The sequence below is a fragment of the Nannospalax galili genome, unplaced genomic scaffold, assembly GCF_000622305.1.
Source record: "Nannospalax galili isolate Female #2095 unplaced genomic scaffold, S.galili_v1.0 scaffold567, whole genome shotgun sequence".
In the NCBI taxonomy this organism is placed as follows: domain Eukaryota; kingdom Metazoa; phylum Chordata; class Mammalia; order Rodentia; family Spalacidae; genus Nannospalax; species Nannospalax galili.
This window is the reverse complement of record NW_008357638.1, coordinates 1,436,958-1,455,666: the sequence shown is the minus strand read 5'-3', so window position 1 is coordinate 1,455,666 and position 18,709 is coordinate 1,436,958. Positions and strand designations below refer to the sequence as shown.

The window sequence follows — 18,709 nt, the reverse complement described above, 5'->3', positions numbered from 1 at the left end:
TTTTTTTTTTTTTTTTTTTTTTTGAGACAGGGTCTCTCACTGAATCTGGGGCTCACCATTTTGTCTAGTCTTGCTGGCCACTGAGCCCTTGGGATCCACCTGCCTCCATATACCCCACCAACTACCCCTCGTGCTAGGGTTATATATGCACACTGCCACATCTGGCTTTTATGTGGGTACTGGGGATCTGAACAAGCACTTTGTCCACTGAGCCAGATCCTCAGCTCCATCACCTTATTTTCTTTTAAAGTGATTCCTGAACAGATGGCAGCCCCAGGGATTTACTACCTATTCAGAGAACAACATGTAATAAAATCAAAACCAAAACAAATGTATATGTAATAAAATTAAATAAATGCTTCTAATAACAGGTGGGTATGTAAAAATCCCATGTGCCTCTAGGCTGCTATTTACTGGAGCTAAGAACTGACTAGCTACTGAGTATTTGCCAAGGCACAGTCTCTCCTCCAAGGTCTAAAATCCAATTGATTAATGACTATGATCTTTAGTATGAAAGGAAGAAAAAGGAAAGACTCATTACTGAACAAAAGGATTGCAACCTGTAGGAGACAATGACCTTGACATTTTGTTTGGATTGGGATTGGCATTGAGCAGAGACAGCATTGAAAGATGGTGAAAGAAGGCAGGGATCTTCTCTCCCACTAGGAAGTAGTGACAGGAAGGAGGTGCCTGAAAGCAAGCAAGGTTGCAGCAGGGCAATAAAGAAGGCTCTGATAGGAGGGCAGGGAGACTGAAAAAGGAAGAATTGTACCTTGTACCATGGCATTCTAAATCTCCTCCTTTTCCTGGGCTCTTTTTAAAGCCCAAGCTGTGGAACCCACTGACAAAGAATCTCACCAAGCAAATGACTATTGCTTTGACCTTGGAACATCAGTGGCCTTATCAGTAAGAGGACAAAACAGAAAGTGCCTGGCACAGAGGAGATATTCAAAGTTCATGTCCTTCCCCTATCTCAGCCTCAGTTCCAAAGCAGTAATTATTTTCTGGTTCCTCTGGACATTTGAAACAATTATTGCTAATCACGAAAGTGCTACATTGAGAAAAGATACTAAGTTCTTGCCTGAAAGCAAATGGCCAAGGAGAGGCCAGCCTTACCTGACATAGAGAGAGATGGGCACCATGGTGTTCAATACAATGATGTAACCCCAGAAATTCAGGAAGCCCCGGTAGGAGGGTGTGGCATTTTCTCCATCATAGAGGTACCAGGAATAATTGCCAACTTGTGCCTCCCAATAGGCGTGGCCAATGGCAAGGCCGGCCGAAAGCAGGATGAGCACAATAAAAATCTAGAAGACACAAAATATTTAAATGGATTCCAAAACAGGATTTCCAATTGTATGCAAGTTGGGAAGACTAATAAGTTTACTCAGTAATTTATATGCTTATGATCATAATAGTCGGTAAAAATAATACATTTCAAATAAAGCAGGATCATTAGAATGCTTTGAAAGCCTGTAACATGATGACTGATTGTTTTATATATGTAAGGCAAGATTTTCTTCTCAAAATTTACTAATCCCCACCTGTTCTGAATATATATATGCATGCCAGTGGCTCACTTAAAAGTAAATTTGTCTATTTTCATTTAATTTCTTTTTATTTTTATTTATTTATACGAGTGTTTTGCCTGCATGAGTGTAAGTGCACCCATTTCATGCAATGCTCCTGAAGACCAGAAGAGGACATCAGATTCCCCTGGAACTGGAGTTAGGGATGGTTGTTAGCCACCATGTGTGTGCTGGGAACTAACCCAGGTCCTCTACAAGAGTGACCAGTGCTCTTAACTGCTGAGTCACCTTTCCAGTTCAGAGAAGGTAATGTTTTATATTCAAATCCTTAAAGACTTTCATATGACAGAGCAGTCTCTCAATCATTACTACTTTGAACAATAAATACTGTTGGGAAGATACTTAACCCTAGCATGAAACAACTTTGAAGAATTCTGAGAGGCTTATCAAAAATATTGGATGGAGGGGCTAGAGAGAAGGTTCAGCAGTTGGAGTGCATACTGGTCTTGGAGAGGACCTCTGTAACTCCAGAGGGATCTGGTGCCACACAGACATACACATAATTAATTTTTTAATAGAGAGAAAAATATTGGATTTTTTTGAGACAGACTTTATTTTCTGGTTCCTCTGGACATTTGAAACAATTATTGCTAATCACGAAAGTGCTACATTGAGAAAAGATACTAAGTTCTTGCCTGAAAGCAAATGGCCAAGGAGAGGCCAGCCTTACCTGACATAGAGATGGGCACCATGGTGTTTAACACAATGATGTAACCCCAACTAATAAACTAATAGTTTATTAGTCTATTAGTTATAGACTTTATTATATGGGTTTCATGAAGCCCATATATTCCTCAAACTTTCTATATAGCTGAGGACGACCACCAACTTTCTGATCCTCCTGCCTCCACCCTTTTAAGTTCTAGGATTTCAGGCATGCATCACTACACTCTGTTTATGTCATGGTGAGGAGCAAACCCAGGGCTTTGTGGATGGTAGGCAAAAACCCTACCAACTGAGCTACATCCAATAGCCCTATTTTGTTATTGAGACAGGATCTCTGTATGTAATCCAGGAAGGCTTTGAACTCTCAGTTCTGTCTTAACTTCCAAATGTTGGAATTACAAGGATGAGCCCCACATAACAGTTTTAAATGTTTAAAAAGTATTTTATTATTTTTATTTTATGTGTATGAGTGTATTGCCTGCATGTATGTAAATGCATCCATGTCATGCAGTGCTTGAGTAAGTCAGAAGAGGACATTGGATCCCCTGGAACTGGAGTTACAAAGAGTTGTTAGCTGCCATGTGGGTGGGTTCTGAGAACTGCAAGAGAAGCCAGTGCTCTTTACTGCTGAGCCATCTCTCCAGCTCCTTAATATTTGTTCTTAAGAAAGGAATAGAAATATCACGCATATTTGGGTAATAATTTCTAAAGGAATGTTATAAGAATTTCATGACATTGTAGACAAGATGACATTTCATGACAATGTAGACATTGTTACTTAAGAAGCATTACAATAGGTACTATGTTATAGACTTTATTAGAATAGGCTTAAGGGACAAATAAAAAGTCAACTGTGGGGCTAATTTCAATACTTGGGAGGAGAAGCGGGAACATCTCTGTGAGTTCAAAGCCAACCTGGTCTAAATAGTAAGTTCTAGGCCAGCCAGAGCTACAAAGTAAGACTTTGTAAAAAAAAAAAAAAAAAAAAAAAAAATCAACTATGAAGTCAGGCATGGTGGTAGACACCTGCAATCTCAGCACTTGGGAGGCTAAGGCAGGAGGAACTTGGGATCTCTAAAGAGTTCGAGCCAGCCTGGGTTACATATCAAGACCTTGTCTCCAAAACAAAACAAAAAACAAGGGGTTGGAGGGATGGCTCAGAGGTTAAGAGCACTGATTACTCTTGTAGAGGACATGGGTTCAATTCCCATCATCTGCATGTTGGGTAACAACCATCCATAACTCCAGGTCCAGGGTAATCCAATGCCCTCTTCTGATATCTTTGGGTATTGTATGACACAGGTGCACTTACATACATGCAAGCAATACACTCATACGTATAAAAATTATAAATAAGGGGCCGGGCATGGTGGTGCACGCCTTTAATCCCAGCACTTGGGAGGCAGAGGCAGGTGGATCTCTGTGAGTTGGAGGCCAGCCTGGTCTACATAGTGAGTTCCAGATCAGCTGGGGCTACAGGGAGACCCTGTCCCAAAAAGACCAAAAAAATTTTTTTTCTAGAAAAAATCCAATTGTTCTAGTGATATTTATGCATTCAGAGTAGGAATAAAATTTCCAGGGAAAATTTAAAATTCTGAACACAGATTCTCAAAGTGCAGCTAAGGAGAGATGGACTCACTATGAGTGCTTTAGCCGTCTGACAGTGATGAAAAGATAAAGATAAACATGCCACATTCAAGTAATAGTTTCATGAAATTTGAGGGTGTTGGGAGGGAGGGAGCTGTTCCTCAAATCACATTATTACTTTTAGATGTCTTTAAGTGTACATACACAGTTAACAAATTGTAATTACACACCCCTAAGAGTTTATATATTCAAATTGAACTAAATATTTGAAAAGCAATTCTGATTAGGAAGTAGGGGGACTGCTTATACTTGGATCCATTGCATGCAGAAAATAAAAATAATAAATAAATTTTAAAAAGAGAGAAATACTCAGCCCCTCCCTTTACCTGTCAAACTATAGAAACAATGGTCCCCAAGGAATTAGACTTTTCCCCAGAATCTAATGCTGGGAGGAGGAAAAGGCTGAAGCTTGGTGCCAGCCAGAGGATTGGAATTGGGGCCCAGATGGTGATGGGTCAATGATGGGTGGGACCACACCTTCACCAGGCCAGCTTAGTTAAGTTTCTTTGCTTCTTTCCCTCTAGCTAAACCTAAACCTCAAGTTAGGTGTAACTCAAAGGTGACTGGGCTGCTTTGTTTTTCTTCCCAATGTGGCCACACTAAAAATAAATCTCTCTCTCTCTCTCTCTCTCTCTCTCTCTCTCTCTCTCTCTCCCCTCCCCCCTCCCCCTCCCTCTCCTATGTCTGTTTAATTGACCTATTGAGGACAAGTATCTAAACCTAGCTTGCTAGGGCTGTCAGGGCTCAGGCTTTGACCGTAACAACTCCAGTAACAGCCCCATTAACTTAGGTAGTATTCCCCAGGGTTTAACTGATCAATACCTAACCATCAAAACACCCAGGAGAGCCTCTGAAATTCCTCTTTTCAAAGGGACTCTCCTGCTCAAAGTATGACATTTTGGAAAAAAGATGAGGCAGTCCCCTCCCTCTTACTCCCTGGGCTTGATGCACCCAGGCTTCCTTGTACTAAAGAGGGAGGACCTGGTATTAGAAAAATATACATCAAAATTAGAGCAAAAGACAACAGTCTAGCCTCTCAGCTACTGGAAGGGAAAATAAATACCGTGTACACCATGTAGTTCATCAAGTAATCAATTTTAGTTCTTTTAAATCTGGTTTTCCCACTATTCTTCATTATCTTAGTGTCAGCACCTAAAAATGGAAAATTCAATGAGATCAGTAATTGGGAAAATCAATTAACAAGCATGTCAATAAAAATTATTCTTCTTTTGGTTTTGATGGAAAAAGGAGAAAAAGCAATTTTCCCTCCATCAATATTCTAAAAATTCTTTTGAGACAAGTTCTTGCTTATAGAGACCAGCTTGATCAATACTCCTGCCTCCACCTCCTGAGTGTTGAGATGATAAGCCTGAGCCACTGTGCTCAACTTTCTTTAAATCCTAAGAATTTATAGCACATTCAGAAAGTACCTGCAAAAATGACCAAGCCATGGCAGATATCAGTGTTCCTAATGACACAGCCACGTAAGAGGATTTTATCAGCATCCAATGGAAAACTTCGATTTCTCCAAAACAGTGTTCCTGTAAACTTGTCTAGTCGATTATTTGGTTCTTCACATTCAATAAGACCTTTTTAAGAAAGTACGAGTCACATAATCAGTAAAATACAAAAGATCTGGGTTCAATCAACAGAGGCCAAATAAAACAATTGGAATTTAAAACGAAGATAGTTCTATACAAACCATCAAATATTGCCAAGTTATCTTCTCTTTGGAGATACTGGTCTGTGATTTCAAGAGCCATTTTGAACTTTAAATTGGTTTCCCTACAGGGAAGGGGGATTAAATGAGCAAGTTTTAGAGCTCAAAAAAACAAGAAGAAAATTCCACCAAGTAACATTAGGCATACCTGGAAGTGAAGGCTTAATCATTAGCTTGTTCTATTTTCAAACTTTAACTGTGAATTTGATGAAGTAATCCACTGCTAGAGCAAACTTCTAGACCTAGGACATGCCCGTTCCTTTTGCTCTTTGCTACTGTGGCAGTTAAGATAGAAAACCCACAGCCTCCTATTTGTTAACTGAACTTCTCATCACCAACCTAGTCTACAAAACTACTACCATAGTAAGATGCTTATGAAAAACAGACCTATTACAGACATCTTGTTTAACATCTTCTGCCAACTTACTTTCTAGAGTAGACAATTAGAGCATGTTTCTGAAAGGCACCTTTACCTGGAAAAGGAGGTGGCAGGCTCACTCCCAGTGTTTGGCCTGCCCCATCAAGAGTGCAAAGGAAAGCAGCTATGTGTGGATACCCTGGGGACATCTACTCAGGAGGGCTATACTGCCTTCTCAGGCTAGGCCCTTTACAGGCCTCACATATTAGTCACTCAGGAGTCTCCATCAGTTAGGAAGTTGCCCAGTGATCTCAGTTCCATTATGTGATTCTGACAGGGCATGATGGGATTTCCTGTGTTTGTGAGTCTTCAAATCTCTCAGTGCTGGGAATAAGAGTTGTTTTACTACTAAGATGGGACTGTCAACCAGCTGATCTACAGAGCAAGGAAAGGCCAGCTTTTACCTCATGTGATTCCAGCACTCCAAAAAGTAATGAGTACATCTTTAGGGTGAGAGAAACAAGGGCCATACAGAACAGGGTCCCAGCTGTCTCTTCCTATGTGACTTGACAGGTAACTTGACCTCCCTGGGCCTCAGTTTCCTTATATAATAATAATACAGAGTTGTTAAAAAGATTAAATGAGCTAATACTTTAAAATGTCTTCACCCTCTTAGGCACTCAACAAAATACTGAAAATTGATTTTAAAAAACAACCCAGAACTTTATTCTCTTCTAAACGGTAAGAGAATAGCTAAAAATGACAACAGAATTCAAAATTGCCTATTGACAAAGACTATCAAAACATATTCTCATTTCTGAAGAGATATCATCACCCACTGTCATCCCGTGGGTCTAGTTATTGCTTGGCAGTTTATAAGGGCCCCAGGCATGCACCCTCGCTGATAGATGGGGTACAGCAGGTAGTGGAAGTTCGACTTTATAGAAAAAAGGAAGTCAGTCCACTATGGACACTGTCAGACTTCTAGCAAGTGGCAGAGGCAAGGCTGTGTCTCAAGGTGTCATCCCAGGATGTGCAATGGCTGTGCCTTTCCAGGCCACCTCTGAAACAGGCCCACCAGAGAGACACACTCACCCATCTAGCTCAGCAGTTTCCACGTAGCAGAGGCTGTTAGGTTCTGAGCTGGACAGCAGCAGAATGTCAGCCTGTCCAAAATAAAAGGTACCTATCATGCAGGGTCCCCAAGGTGGAAGGAGCATGGGAGTGGGGGTAGAGGATGGGGTAGGTATGCATGCCTAGGATTAGAGAGGCAAAACTTGTTCACTTACTGGAATAAAATCATTCTTTTTCAGACGAATGACATCTCCAACTTGAATATCTTTCCACTTGGTGACTTTGAACCTAAGTATTAAAAATAATGACACGTGGGTTTTTAAGTTTCTGGCCAAGGAATTATCATTCTTTGTGGATGAAGATTCTGGACAATGTGTAAGGCATAGCAAAAATGTTGCTATAAGTTCATCCTCCTAATAACATAGTCACATTAAGTAGTCACAAGAACCCCATCATGCTCTCCAAGAGCGTTTGTTCTTTCCATCCTTCATCACATAAGAATCCACTAGGGGCCAGTTCAACATGCTGGGGGGGGCACTGGTCACCCCTCTCTTTGTGCTCATGTCTTAACACCCCTCTCTGCTCTCTTCCTTCTCTGTCACCCAGCACTTGCTCAGTGCTGGTATAAGGACAGGGACACAATAAAGATCCCCCACAGACCACCTATTTTCATGGGGCTTTAGAGCTGATCTTTTCTCCTTGTTTAAATTCTACAGGATATAACTACTTCCATTTCTAATGAACCAATGTTTTGAAAAGTTTCAAACGATAATACTCTGTCCTAAAGGTTTCCACATATGTGAAAATTGTACTAATGTACAAATGGGCACATTAGCAACTTCTTTATTAATTATTTTTATTTTTTTAAGTGTATGAGTATATTGCCTGCCTGTATGTATGTGTGTGCACCCATGTCAATGTAATGCCCACAGAAGTCAGAAGAGGGCATCAGATCCCTTGGAACTAGAATTATGGACAGTTGTAAGCTACCATGTGGGTGCTGGAACTGAACCTGGGTCCTCTGCAACAGTAGTCAGTGCTCTTAATTGCTGAGCCATCTCTCCAGCCCTGACATTAGCAGTTTCTTGTCCTAGCTCTTTGGGAACAGCAGAGGCCATTCTATTGGACTTTCTGGGTGATGTGACAATTTCCCTGGAGAGGTTTCTGTGCCCTTTTTCCCTGAAGTCCCAAGTTTTTGCAGGCTTTACCCACTGTAGGAGCTGCTGGGATCATAGCTTCTGGAGAGGCATCCCCAGTTCCAAGTCCAAGGCAGCTCAGAGGAAATGGGGCTCTTCAGGTGAGCCACAGACCTTTGAGAGGAACCTATCTAAAAAAATAAGGTGAATGGCACCTATGGAAAGACACGTAAGACTGACTTTGGATCTCCACATGCACATGCACTCATATGCACCTGCCCATATGTATGTGTATCCCCATACACAAACACACAAAGCCAATGTATTCATAGACTTCTAGGTTACAGTAGCTATCTCTCAATATGTTTCTATATACATATCTTTGTAGCTATATTACAAACAGATGAATGCTAGGTACCTGCCATCCTTAATGACTTCACACGTCCTATTGTTGATTTCCTTGTCCATTTTATGGCGAGCCTTTGGAAGAGAGATGAGGAAGTATTATTTTAATCATTTTAATATAAAAATATAAATGATAATACAGAGTAGTGAAGAGAAAGTTGCATGAGAAATCCTTACCACGTCATCTACCAGGTCTTTGATTGCAGTAATGCCCAATACCAGAAGTAAGGGCACAAGTGTGGTATACCATGCCAGGGTGGAGATTTGAGGAATTGCCTAAAAGAAAAGGAAAAAGTTGCAGATATATACATATATATATCTCCATGAAAGCATATCTAACTCATAGATAGTAGATTGCTGATTCTAAGCTCACTCATTTTAATGTCCATCAATGAACAAATCTACAACACGTAGCACATATGGGAAAAGACATTTAAGTTTCTTTATGGTGGCTCTCTCCAACTTCTGGTATATGAAACAGATCCTGGAGACAGTGGTCCCTGAAATTATCTCATTGTTGCTTTAACTGGACGCCAAGAAGGTTTTGAAGCATAATACCCCAAAAAGAGTTATTCTGAACTATTTTGTGAAAATCCTAACTGAACAGGGTCAGGTGAGGAGGAAAGAGCCCTTAACTTTGAGCAGCAATTTTCTTCTCTAGTCCATACTGTGGTTGGTAGGGGAAGATGATGATGTAGGGAATGGCTGCCTCCTAAAGCAACTCAGTAGGCAGAACTCCCTCCATGGTCATCGAGACTGGTGTAGTCAACAAAGGGGCTGGCCTTGAGGAAGCTCCAGTCCATCAAGATAGTGTCTCAGGTTGAATAGACGGGTTTTTAATAAAGGTCTCTCATAAGCATTTTGCTGATCGTTGGGCCTCCTCATGAGGTGGTTCTTTGAAGTAAAGCTCTGGATGGAGTCCATCACTGTTCAGCTCTATGGGTTCAGGCTTTGAGATATTGAACAAGTTATACTACCTCACTAAGCCTCCTCTCTTTTCTGCAAGATGGGGGTTACGCTGGCGCTTACCTCATAGAGCGTAAGGATTAAGTGAGTGACTGCAAGTAAAGACAAGCAAATAGCTTATTACTGTCACCCTGATGTGTACTGCTGCGCCTTAAGAAAAAGTAATTAGGTTGAAGTTGGAAGAAGGATCATTTTCCATGACATCAAGAATATGTGAATCTGCTGGGGGTGATGGCACATGCCTTTAATCCCACCACTCTGGAGGCAGAGGCAGGATGAGGATTTCTCTTGTGAGGTCAAGGCCATCTTGGTCTACATAGTGAGTTCCAGGCCAGCGAGAGCTACAGGGAGACCCTGTCTCAAAAAAAAAAAAAAGAAAAAAGAAAAAAAGAAAAAAAAGAATATGTGAATCTGAATATGTGAATCTGCCCTTTACCTTCTACAAGGAAGTAAAAGAATCCCACTGATCACAGAGCAGCATTTTATGTAACTTACAGTATTCCCCTCTACACTTCTCTGTAGCAGGATCATCCTTTACAATCAACGGAGTCTTCTGTTTCCCCACATCTGTTGAGCATCCACTTCTTCCTAGTGTCTTCTCTCCCTTTTCTGTCAGTTCTGCTCCACACATCCTACATCCCTCTCAGACAAACATGCTACCACATTTTAAAGCTTTATCAGTAAATCCTAGTAGGGAACTGTTGTCCAATCCAACCCTTGAGATAAAGAATCTGATAGAGCCAACTGACTATTCAGTCTTTCTAATCTGCCTATCAGGTACTAAAGGTTGATTCTGAGTACTAAAAGAAGTATTTACAGTCCCCTTGATTATAGTAACTGTTTCTACACAGATTAAGTCTTACTCTTCAGATAAGGAACTCTTTTACTTAAAAAAGAGTCAGAAACTTTTTTTTTCTAATGTAAAACCAATTCGCAAAAATAACTTAGATTTATGACTAAAATAACAATATCCTTAAGGAAAACAGATAATAAGTAAAATAAAATAAAAGTGCAAAACATCAGCTAATTTTATTTTATTTTATTTTTTGGAGGGGGGGGTCTTTTTGGGTCAGGGTCTCCCTGTAGCCCCAGCTAGCCTGGAACTTGCTCTGTAGACCAGGCCAGCCTCTGCCTCCCAAGAGCTGGGACTAAAGGCATGCGCCACCACTCCCAGTACATCAGCTAATTTTTAAGATAGAGATAATTCTATAAAGTGAAGATTTTAGTTTTATTTCCTTTAGGGACACAGTTTTATCACTCATATCAGTACAAAATCAGTGATTAAAAAGTAGAATTAGGCCGTACCTAGTAGTGCAGGCCTATAATTCCAACTACTCAGGAGGGTGAAGCAGGAAGGTAATAAATTCAAGGCCTGCCTAGACTACAGAAGGCCAGCCTGGGCAACTGGGTGAGATTTTATTTTAATAAAGTAAGAAGAGGGCTCGAGATTAGCTCAGTGATAGAGCATTATGAAGTCATAAGCTCAATACTTCAAATCTTTTTTAAAAAGCAGTAAAATGAAAATTAGAATCAGAATAATATTCTCATTTGTTCCCTCTAAACACTGACAAGCCGATTCTGCAAATGAGGCACAGATTCCTTATACAGAAAGCTCTGATATTAATATAGAATATTTTCAAGCTTACATATTACTGTCATTATTATTTACAACAGATTAACAGATTCAAGATATCAAAGGACATTACCTGTAAGATAAGGAGGATCAGGAAATAGAAATTGGCTGCTCTCTTAAATTGCTCAAACAAATTCATTGGTAGAAAGGTAAATGTGTTGTACTTGTATGTTTTAATTGCATTACTCTGTTGAAAAAACATAAGACAGTCATTCTAAATGATGCCACACATACATACACCTGCACACATCACCATTTCCTATGACCTGCAAAAGACAGAGGGCCATAATCCATCAGTCAGAAGGATGCTGAGAGTCCCTGTAAGTTTTTAATTCTAGCCAGGGTCAGAATGACTTCTTAGAGTCTATATTAGAAAAAATAATAACTAGGCTTTGCCCTCAAAGATCCTGTCACATGCCTTCATCCATTTAGGGCCTTTTCAACTTGGGGCAAAGGTAGATGCCAACACAAGCAGAATAGGAAAGGATCTTTTATTAAGGGAGGGGAGAGGTCACTGTGTAAGGAAGAGCAGCAGACTCCTTTATGGGATGACTGTTTCCTCCAGAAAGGTAGCTCAAGTCCTAACTCCAATACCTGTTAACATGATCTTACTTGTCTACAGGGTTTTGTAGACAAAATCAAGATGATATTATTATACTGGATAAGGGTGAATCCCAAGCCAGTCAGCAGTGGCGTTATAAAAAGGAGGGAAATCAGACACAGAGAAATATGGGGAGAAGACAGAAGCAAGAATTGGAATGACATATTTACAAGCCACGGAATGTCAAGAAATTAGGACAGACATGGATTTGATTCTGAGATTCTCCAGAAGGAGCCTACTCTGTCAACACCTGGACTTCGGACTTCTCCTGAACTGTTAGAGAATAAAGTTCTGTTTTCTAAGCCACACAACTGTGGTACTGTAATAGTCCTAAAAGAAGAAAAAATTTCTAGGGACAGACACTTAGCCCCTTCCCTTTGGCTAACATACTATTAAAACAATGGTCTCAAGAAACTCTAATTTCCCCCAGGAATCTCAAGATGGGGGAGAAGGAAAAGACTGAAGCCTGATGCCAGCCAGAAGAGTAACTTGTCTCAGGGAAAGAGATTTCACACAGTTCTGACAATTTGACAGATCACACTGCAGGAGAGACTGGAGCCAGCACAAAGATGGGTGGGACCATACTGACCAGCAGAGCTCAGTTTCCAAACTTCCTGCCTTGTAGTAAAACTTAAACCTTGTATGAGGAACAGGAAGATGGACTTGGGATGGGATGGGGCTGCTCAACCTCTTGTTTCTCTTCCTGAGGTGGCCCCACTGAATAAATCTCCTTTCTCTGTTTTTAACTTGTCTGTTTAAGTGCCCTATTGAGGACAGGTGTCTGAGCCTGGCTTGTTAGGGCAGCCAGAGCCCAGGCTCTGGTGATCCTAATAACACCATTAACAGTACTTTGCTTAGTCTTAAGAAGTCAAAACAGATGCCTTATATTTCAGCCCACACTCGGCAGGTATTCTTTAACATGTTTCAAAGGATTCAAGCCATTTTTAGTGAAAATGTCTTTAATGTCTCTTAAATCCATCCCAAGCAGAGGCAAGGGAGAGAAAAAAAAATTAATTTATATCAAACTTGATACTTCAAACAAAAGGCTTCTTCTGACAATATTTTATAATCTTCCACAAAGTATTTTAAGGAGAGCTCCACAGCTACATAGGGAAAGCGTCCATGGACATAATTCTGCTTTGCTTCAAGTCATAACTTCAGGGTAGTTAAACTTCAATAAAAATGACATTCTATAGAACTAAGGAGGATTATCAATAGCCCCAGGCTACCAGTTACTTAGAATGTAGGTATTGTCCGAAGGCAACAGGGACTAGGAAAAAACTGGGTTGTCATAAAACCAACTTGGTAGTCAACTTACCGAATACTTGCTCTCCTTAATACAAAAGAACTTTGTGTTTATAAAATGAGGTTGTTCATGGAACTTTCGGTCATTTGCTTTGACTTGCCAGGTGCAATCTTTAAAAAAAGGAAAGAGAAAAAATGAATATAAGTAGAAACCAGGGTAACTTGGAAAGGAATAAAATCAAAGTGAAGTCACTGGAGCAGCCCCTAATTCAATATGCCGTGATGGCCTTCTTCAAAAAGGAAATTGGTGTGCTGAGTTGGAGGTATGACGGTGTGAATTCATTTAGAGAAGATGGAACTCTATAACCCACAGAGCCGGTGATGGATACTGTGATGGTTAATCTTATTTTTCAATTAGGTGAAATCTAGAATCACCTGGGAGTCAGGCCTCTGGGCATGCCCATGGGGAATAACTTGATTGGGTTAATTGAGGTAGGAAGACCCTAGCTGCAGGCACACTACATGAATGGGTCCTAGGCTGACTGAAAAAGGAAGCTGAGCATCGTGCTTCCTGACTGTGGATGCAATGTGACCAACTGCCTCAACTTCCTGCTTACAGAACTTCCCCACCATGATGGACTGTACTTCAATCGGTCAGGCAAGATAAAACTTTTCTCCCTTAAGCTCCTTTTGTCTGGACATTTTATCACTGAGACAGGAAAAGTAACTAAGACAGAGTCTGACCTCACAACCCTTAGAAAGAATTGAACCTTTTGACAGCTTAATCTCAGACTTCCAGTTTCCAGAACTGTGAGAGAATACATTTCTAATGTTAAAACCACCCTGTTTGCAGTCTTATCAAGTGAATGCCCATGTTATGACTTGACCATAGAACATTAAAGTTAACATTAAATGCTCATAGAACATAAATGCTCATTAATGCTCATAGAACATTAAAGTTACAAAAGAGCAATCTATATCTAAATATGACCCAAACAAAAATGCCAGAGGTCTGGTTTACAGTTAAATTACATTTTTTTTCAGTCTCATTGATTTGATTTGTAATAGTTACACTGCTCTAAATGTTGAGTGAATGAATGAATAAATCAAAGAGGTGGATATCATCAACTAATTCCACACTTGTTAATTATGATCTTAGTAGATCAGCATTATGTGTCACCTTTCCCTGGTGACCAATGTCTGTCATCTTTCAAAAGTTCATTTCATCTACCTTATACCACATCAGCTACTGGGTGAATTCAGTCTATTCCACTGTTATGTCTAAACCCGGGGAACTTTAGAAAGTCCACAGCATCTCTGCTGCTGGGAAGAACAGTTCTCACCCATCAGGAATCTCATTAAACATGTCTTCCTATCTCTGTCCACCACACCATTATGGCTAACTTGATTCTCTGGGGTAGAACCCCACCCCCCCAAGATCATTGGAAGAGGTCATCTCCTATTTAATACTATGGTTCACAATTCTGCTAAAGTCTCTCTATGTGCCTTTCTGTGTACTGCCGACCCCATCTCTGTGATGGGCAGTTGTAATTGTCAACATGGCACGATTTAGCATCTCCTGGGAAGAGAGTGTCAATGAAGAATTACTAGATCAGGTTGGCCTGTGGGCATGTCTGTGGGGGATTGTCTTGATTATATTAATTGATGTGGAAAGACCTAGCCCACTATAGGCAGCACCATTCCCTGGATTTGTGTCCTGGACTGTATAAGAGCGGAGAAAGTGAGCTGAGTAGCAAGCACACACACACTCATTTCTTTCCTCTTGACTGTGGATGTGATGTGACTAACTTTTTAAAGTCCTGGCCACCTTGACTTCCCTGCTATGATGGACTGTAACCTGGAATTATTAGTTAAAATAAACCATACATATTTGCTTTCCTTAATACAAAAGAACTCTGTGTTCATAAAATGAGGTTTTTGGCCAGGTGTGGTGGTGCACGCCTTTAATCCCAGGCAGAGGCAGGTGGATCTCTATGAGTTCAAGGCCAGCCTGGTCTACATAGTGAGTTCCAGGCCAGCTAGGGCTACAGGGAGACCCTGTCTCAAAAAAAACAAAACAAAACAAAAAAAGAGGTTGTTGTGGAACTTTGTACTGTTTGCTTTGTTTTACCATGTATAATCTTTAAAAGGAAAAGAGAATAAAAGTATCTTAATTAGAAATCAGAGTCATAGCTTTGTGTCACATTATTTTGTCACAGTAACAGAAATGAACCAGGACACTATCCTTCCCACCCCGTAGCCAACCTCACTCCTAACCCTGCTTATCATCTGATGTCGAGACTCTTGTGCCAAGTCCATCCTGAGCTCCCTTAAGTCCTGCAGCTGCAGGACTCTTCATGCCTTTGCTACAAATACAGGTATGTCCATGGTTGCTCACAGTTGGGATGTCCTGAGTTCTCCTGAGGCCCTTCATGGTAGCCTCATGAGACACATGTGTTTTGAGGACAGGATCATCTTTCCTTTGTCACCACAGTCTGCAGCCATGCTTGGTCTCCTAATAGGAAGGCACAAGTATGTTGCTGCCAAGAAGGCTCAAGACAAGGACCTTATTAGTTAGGAGTTAGGCCACAGGCAACAGCTTTTGGCATTGGGTTGTCCATGACCCTGCATGCAGATGACCTTCTCTTGAGTGACACAGAAGTGCCTGTAGATGACTTTCCCTTCAGTGACACAGAAGTGCCTGTAGATGACTTTCCCTTCAGTGACACAGAAGTGCCTGTAGATAACTTTCCCTTCAGTGACACAGAAGTGCCTGTAGATGAACTTCCCTTGAGAGACACACATATGCAATCAGATGAACATTCCTTGAGTGATGTTCGAAAGTGGGTGGCCAGGTTTTGATGAATTTAACAACTAGCATGACATGCCGTTTTTGAAGGAAGAAATAGATAAAAGAACATTTGTAAGTAAGGGATTATAAAATGATCAACTGCATGATAAATTACAAGAATCATACTTGAAAGTACTTCATTTTTTTCAAATTATCTTCTTGAAAAGACTCCCTTTTCATTCTCATGGAAACAGATATTACTTAGAAAACAGATATTACTCTGGGAGATCAAATGTGGACTACCAAAGAATGCAAAAAATTAACTTGATTACTTTTGTGAAATGACAATAGTATTACAGAACATAGTTTTTGCTTAATTTGACTGTCACTCATCAGGTGATCATAACTGTTGCATTATCAAGTTCAAGAGTAATTCTTTCAAAAGGGAAAATGGAAATGAAACTACAAAACAACCCACGAGCGCTATAACATCTGCAATCAGAATGTTTCTTTCTCACTCAAAGAAGAGCTTTAAAGGAAAGTAGATGAAAAGGACTTTTCATAGGATAATTTTCAATCCATTCCATTCTATGGCAATTTGAAAACACATCTGATTTTTACTTTTTTTTTTTTTAAGATGGGGTTTCACTATGTAGCCCAGGCTAGCCTGGAACTCCAATCATGCTGCATCAGCCTCCTGAATGTCAGTTAGAGACGTGTGTCACCACACTTGGCAGCATGTGCTTTTGATGTTTTATTTCAACTGGCATATAAGTAGTGACACAGTCTAGACACTGATGATTCAGAACATTACTGAGAAAGTTGTCCTAAATTTCAGGAAGGCCAAGAAGAGAAGATGACAAGATTCTTGGAGAAAGGAAAGGCTAGTGCTAAGGATTAAAACTCAATTTTAGAAATATCCAGAAGGGGGCTGGTGAGATGGCTCAGAGGTAAATACACTTGCCACCAACCCTGAGAATCTGAGTTTGATCCTCCAGATAAACATGATGGAAAGAGAGAACTGACTCCTATATGTTGTCCTCTGACTTCCACAAGTGTGCTGTATCATGTGCCCCTGCCTCCATGAAAAAATTAAAATGTAATTAAAATGTAATTAAAAAATGAAAAAATAAAAAATAAACCCAGGAGGGGCCTGTAGTGGTGGTGCATACCAGCAATCCCAGCACTCACTCAGGAGGCTGAGGCAGGAAGATCAAGAGTTGCAGGCCAGCCTAGGCTACATAGGGAGATCCTGTCTTAAAAGATCAAACCCAGGCTGGAGAGATGGCTCAGCATTTAAGAGCACTGGCTGCTCCTGCAGAGGACCCGGGTTTGGTTCCCAGAACCCAAATGGTGGCTAACAACCATCCACAACTCCAGTTCCAGGGGAATCTGACACCATCTTCTGACCTCCGCATTGCAAGACACAGGTGCACTTACATACACACAGGTAATACACTCATACACATAAAAAAATAAAAATAATAAAAAAAATATTTTTAAAAGACCAAACCAACCAAATATACAAACAACAAAACTAAAGAACTCAGGAGGAAAACCTAAGCTATCCTATTAATAAACTGAACATAATAAATTTTCCTGCCTTCCACTGGTGTGTCCTATCTAGCCCTGTCCCCAACCCTTCCAGCTCTTTAATTTCTTTCTATAATGGACCCCTCAGCAGGTGGTTATAGAAATCTGGTACTATCACTAAACCTTCTTCCAGCCTATCTCTGTTTGGAAGCCTTAAACAGAGGGTGATTTCTAACCCTAAGCAGAAGCAATGAGGGGGTTCTCAGAAATGACCTTGGTCTCTTTACTTAATATGTGTGATGATACCTTGAGGGGCCTGGAGAAAGTGCCCCGTATGTCCTTATCTGAGCTTTAGCCACAAGAGTACCTCTGCTCAGTTTCAGAAACCTGCTTGCAGTCAAGTACTCAATAACCCTCCTTCAGTTAAGGCTCCAGTTGTGCCTAATTCAAGCAAATCTGTGGGCAAACTGATGCTTCTTGATCTTCACTGAGATTAGAGCTAATTGTCTGAGAGGTATTACAATCAGAAACCATAAAAGATGTGAGGCTTGTCTTCTGTGGTTAAATTTACGTACAAAATATATTTTCATCCCTCCCCTCAATAGCCTTACTGGCGCATTAAAATCTCTGAGAAGTCCAGAAGAAACTAAAGAAACTTATTAATTCCAGCTTTTACAAAATTAATGCAACTTCAGTCATTTTAAAAAATAATCACAGAGCTCTCTCCTACCCGCAGGCCTCTCTCCAGGGTAAGTCCATTGGGCCCTCTGCACCTTGACTCCCTCAGCCTCATTCACCCTCCCATCTCCACCTCAGTTCTCTCCTCCGAGTTTAGGCCCTACCTCATTCCTTGTTTTGGGGCCCCAGACACCTGGGGAACCAAAAAGACTTCCTGATCCTTTTCATCCAGATCAATGGTAGTGCCTTCTCTGGGCCCCAGGAGCACTGCTTCTGGGCCTGCCCTGGCCCTCAACTCCCTCTGCTTCCCTGGGCCTGCACCACCCACCAGCCTCTTTGGCTGGGTTGCTGGGGCTGACCTTTCCTCTTCCTGATCTTTTGCATCCAGACCAACCCAGCTCCTCAGTGCAGTCCCCAGGAGGCCTTGGGGCCTCTTCCGGCTCCATCTGCCTTTGCATCTCTTGGTGGCACAGCCACCAGCTGCCCTAGACCAGCATCTTCCTGGGGCAGGCTCCCAGGCCTGTCCAACCCCCACATTCCTGAGGCCAAAATCATTCCTGGAGAGATCCAGACCTTAGGAGAAAGCCTGAAAACATCTGACCCTCACCTGAATTGAGCCTCTGTGGGAACTCCTGAAGACAAAAGCAATCTGGCCACTCCAATATAA

General features: G+C 41.0%; 1 protein-coding gene across 1 annotated transcript in view; it reads right to left on the bottom strand.

The window, feature by feature from the left end:
- Atp8b1 (ATPase phospholipid transporting 8B1) overlaps positions 1–18,709 on the bottom strand; it is a 148,999-nt gene that overhangs the window by 41,586 nt on the left and 88,704 nt on the right. The window contains exons 3-12 of the mRNA XM_008855367.3: positions 13,114–13,211; positions 11,268–11,381; positions 8,773–8,871; positions 8,609–8,670; positions 7,270–7,342; positions 7,076–7,146; positions 5,605–5,687; positions 5,333–5,491; positions 4,966–5,054; positions 1,117–1,307 (exon numbers count right to left, since the gene is read on the bottom strand). Coding sequence (XP_008853589.1) covers positions 1,117–1,307; positions 4,966–5,054; positions 5,333–5,491; positions 5,605–5,687; positions 7,076–7,146; positions 7,270–7,342; positions 8,609–8,670; positions 8,773–8,871; positions 11,268–11,381; positions 13,114–13,211 — 1,039 coding nt within the window. The remainder of the gene's footprint in view (positions 1–1,116; positions 1,308–4,965; positions 5,055–5,332; positions 5,492–5,604; positions 5,688–7,075; positions 7,147–7,269; positions 7,343–8,608; positions 8,671–8,772; positions 8,872–11,267; positions 11,382–13,113; positions 13,212–18,709) is intronic.